The sequence below is a fragment of the Nicotiana sylvestris genome, chromosome 9 (assembly GCF_000393655.2).
Source record: "Nicotiana sylvestris chromosome 9, ASM39365v2, whole genome shotgun sequence".
NCBI classification, from domain to species: Eukaryota; Viridiplantae; Streptophyta; class Magnoliopsida; order Solanales; family Solanaceae; genus Nicotiana; species Nicotiana sylvestris.
This window is the reverse complement of record NC_091065.1, coordinates 185,601,345-185,604,341: the sequence shown is the minus strand read 5'-3', so window position 1 is coordinate 185,604,341 and position 2,997 is coordinate 185,601,345. Positions and strand designations below refer to the sequence as shown.

The following is a 2,997-nucleotide window of genomic DNA, read 5'->3' as shown; positions in this document are numbered from 1 at the left end:
AAAAACTTAACTTTTATAATGAATGATTGTTATGTAAAGATGTTATTATAGAAATATCTGATTGTACACATAAAATTCATAAAAGACAAAATATATAATACAAAAAAAAAAAACGTCACATGTATGATGTTTAAGATAATTGGACTAAAAAAATAGTCCTTTTATGTCAATTCATGTGATGCGGTTCCGAGTTTGATCTTCGATCAAACGAGTTTTTCTTTGATCAGAATTTTTTCATATGCATTTTAAATTTTTTGAATTGTTAATTATTATGATTTATAATATTTTTTTTATAATTTTCAAATATATAAATTTTATTTTAAAAAATTTAAAAATTGTATGCCCGTATTTTTTAAAATTAAAAGGTTTGACTCTCTAAATTCAAATTAAATTACATTGGACGGAGGGAGTATAAAACTAAAAGCATACAAAAAGCCAAAAAAAAAAAGGAATTTTAAATGCCTAATGGAGCCATGAATTAGTCTATAAATACATAGACTTTCCTCAACATCTCCACCTTGAGTTCTTCATCTCCTTAGCATTCTATATTTTCATTTAGCTTCATTTTGTTGTAATAAAAAAAAAATGAAAACCACAGAAAAATTTGAGAGATTTTCAAGCTGCAGAGGTGTAGCATTTGAAATACAGCCTCGTGAAAATCCATTTTCTGTCCCTAAACAACCAATAATTGAACCTCCCCAAGGTAGCAAAAGATTTTGGTTTCATAGTTTTAGCAAAAAGATTGTTCCATCTTCATCTTTCATGCAAAGATCAATGAGTCGCACTAGTAGCCATTTTTGTGACCTAGTCATAGATTTGGACGACGACGACGACGACGATAATGATGATGTTACTTTAGCTGACATTGAAGAAGGATATTATGAAAAAGAAGGGTCACCATTGCAAATTCAAGTGGGATCATCATCACCATTGCCATTTCTTCCTCCGAAAACACTGAGCAAACGCGAAAAGCAAAAACCTAGTTCGTCAAGATTGTCTGTCATTCTTCTTGATCAAGGCTTGTTTACAGTTTACAAGCGATTATTCGTGCTCTCTTTCGTTATGAATATCACTTGTTTGGTTCTTGCTGCTACTGGGAATTTCTCATATGCAAGAAGAAAAGCTGTTTTATTTTCCATTGGGAATATTTTTGCATTAACACTATGTCGAAGTGAAGCATGTCTGCGAGTAGTATTCTGGCTTGCAGTGAATTGTTTAGGATGGTCTTGGGTTCCTATTCGGATAAAGACTATGGTTACGTCTTTACTTCAATCTCTTGGTGGAATTCATAGCGGTTGTGCAATTTCTTCAATTGCATGGCTCGTTTATGCCCTAATCCTGACGCTGAATGACAGTGAAAACACTTCCACTGAAATCATTGGTGTTGCTTTTGCAATCCTTTCACTTCTCTGCTTATCTTCATTAGCTGCATTTCCCCTCGTTCGCCATCTCCATCACAATTTCTTCGAGAGAATTCATCGTTTTCTTGGATGGACATCATTAGCACTTCTTTGGGCTTTCATAATCTTAACAATTTCTTATGATCCCGAAAGCAAATCTTATAGCACTGAGATTGGTTTCAAATTGATAAAAGAACAAGAATTTTGGTTCACAGTGGCAATTACAGTGCTAATAATCATTCCATGGTTAACAGTGAGACGTGTTCCAGTGAAGATCACATCCCCATCTGGACATGCATCGATAATCAAGTTCGAGGGTGGAATCAAACCTGGAATTTTAGGAAGGATTAGTCCTTCACCCTTCTCCGAATGGCATGCATTCGGGATCATTTCGGATGGAAAGAAAGAACACATGATGTTAGCAGGTGCAGTTGGTGATTTCACAAAATCTTTAGTATCAAATCCTCCCAGCCATTTATGGGTTCGACAAGTTCATTTTGCAGGCTTGCCGTATTTAGTAAACATGTACAACAAGGTCCTGGTGGTAGCTACTGGCTCCGGAATCTGTGTTTTTCTGTCATTTCTTTTGCAACCATGTTCAGCTGATGTTTGTTTTCTTTGGGTGACGAAAGGGGTGGCACAAAATTTTGGAAAAGAAATCAAAGAGATGATTAATGGACATCCAAATGAGAAAGTGATTATACATGATACAGCTTTACTTGGTCGTCCAAATGTATCAGAAATGAGTGTTGAGACAGCCAAGAAATGGGGAGCTGAAGTGGTTATTGTTACTAGTAATCCAGAAGGGAGTAGAGATGTGGTTAATGCATGCAAAAAGTCTGGAATTCCTGCCTTTGGTCCTATTTGGGATTCTTGAGACGGGGTAGTGCTCCCTACGAAGAATTTTTCCCTGCCCAGGGCTCAAACTCGAGACGTCTGGTTAAGGAAAAAACAGCTTCATCCGCTACACCACGTCCTTTGGTGGTTTTGCTATTTATTTGTATTTGTTATATTACAACACATAACTAATTATTGACCATGATATTCACTTTGAAATTCATCAAACTTGAAATGTTATTATGTAATTACAAGAAACATAACTTAACGCTTATTAGATTTGCAAAAGTGTTACTTGTTTCATCATTTCTCATTCCAAAGCATTCTTTTAAATTTATTATTCCAGTATAAAATTTGGGATTAAATTTATTTAGTATTTGATGTGGCTATCAATCTATATATACAAAATCGTGAGATTATAATACTGGGATAATCCTTGTCTTGAACCAAACGACCCCTAAGTCTTCTTCCACTTGATGTTGCCTTCTCTTTTCTTGCAATTAAACTAAACATATTTATCCTATTATTAACTGAGCAGATTATTCCTTTGCCAGGTCAAGTGTTTAATAGTCACTGCTAATTTTTTAAATTTGTCATAAATAGGATAAGTTAATTAAACAAATTCCAGTTTTTTAAAGATATGATAAAGATATACATGACTGGTTCTGTGGTCAACCATGCTATTTCGAAAAGAAATCATAATAATAATTCCATTCAACGTCTTTAAGTCAAATAATCCAAGTAAAGTCATACAAATAGC

At 34.2% G+C, this 2,997-nt stretch overlaps 1 protein-coding gene across 1 annotated transcript; it reads left to right on the top strand.

Moving 5' to 3' along the window:
* Window positions 1–585: 585 nt before the first annotated feature.
* On the top strand, window positions 586–2,427 carry LOC104233023 (adenylate-forming reductase 06235). Its single transcript, XM_009786330.2, has one exon. The coding sequence runs from the start codon at window positions 586–588 to the stop codon at window positions 2,275–2,277; it is 1,692 nt and encodes a 563-aa protein (XP_009784632.1). The 3' UTR covers window positions 2,278–2,427.
* Window positions 2,428–2,997: the final 570 nt, after the last annotated feature.

Bases quoted from the DNA above. Each gene is read 5' to 3' on its own strand.
- LOC104233023 (XM_009786330.2), top strand. From the start codon at position 586: ATGAAAACCACAGAAAAATTTGAGAGATTTTCAAGCTGCAGAGGTGTA.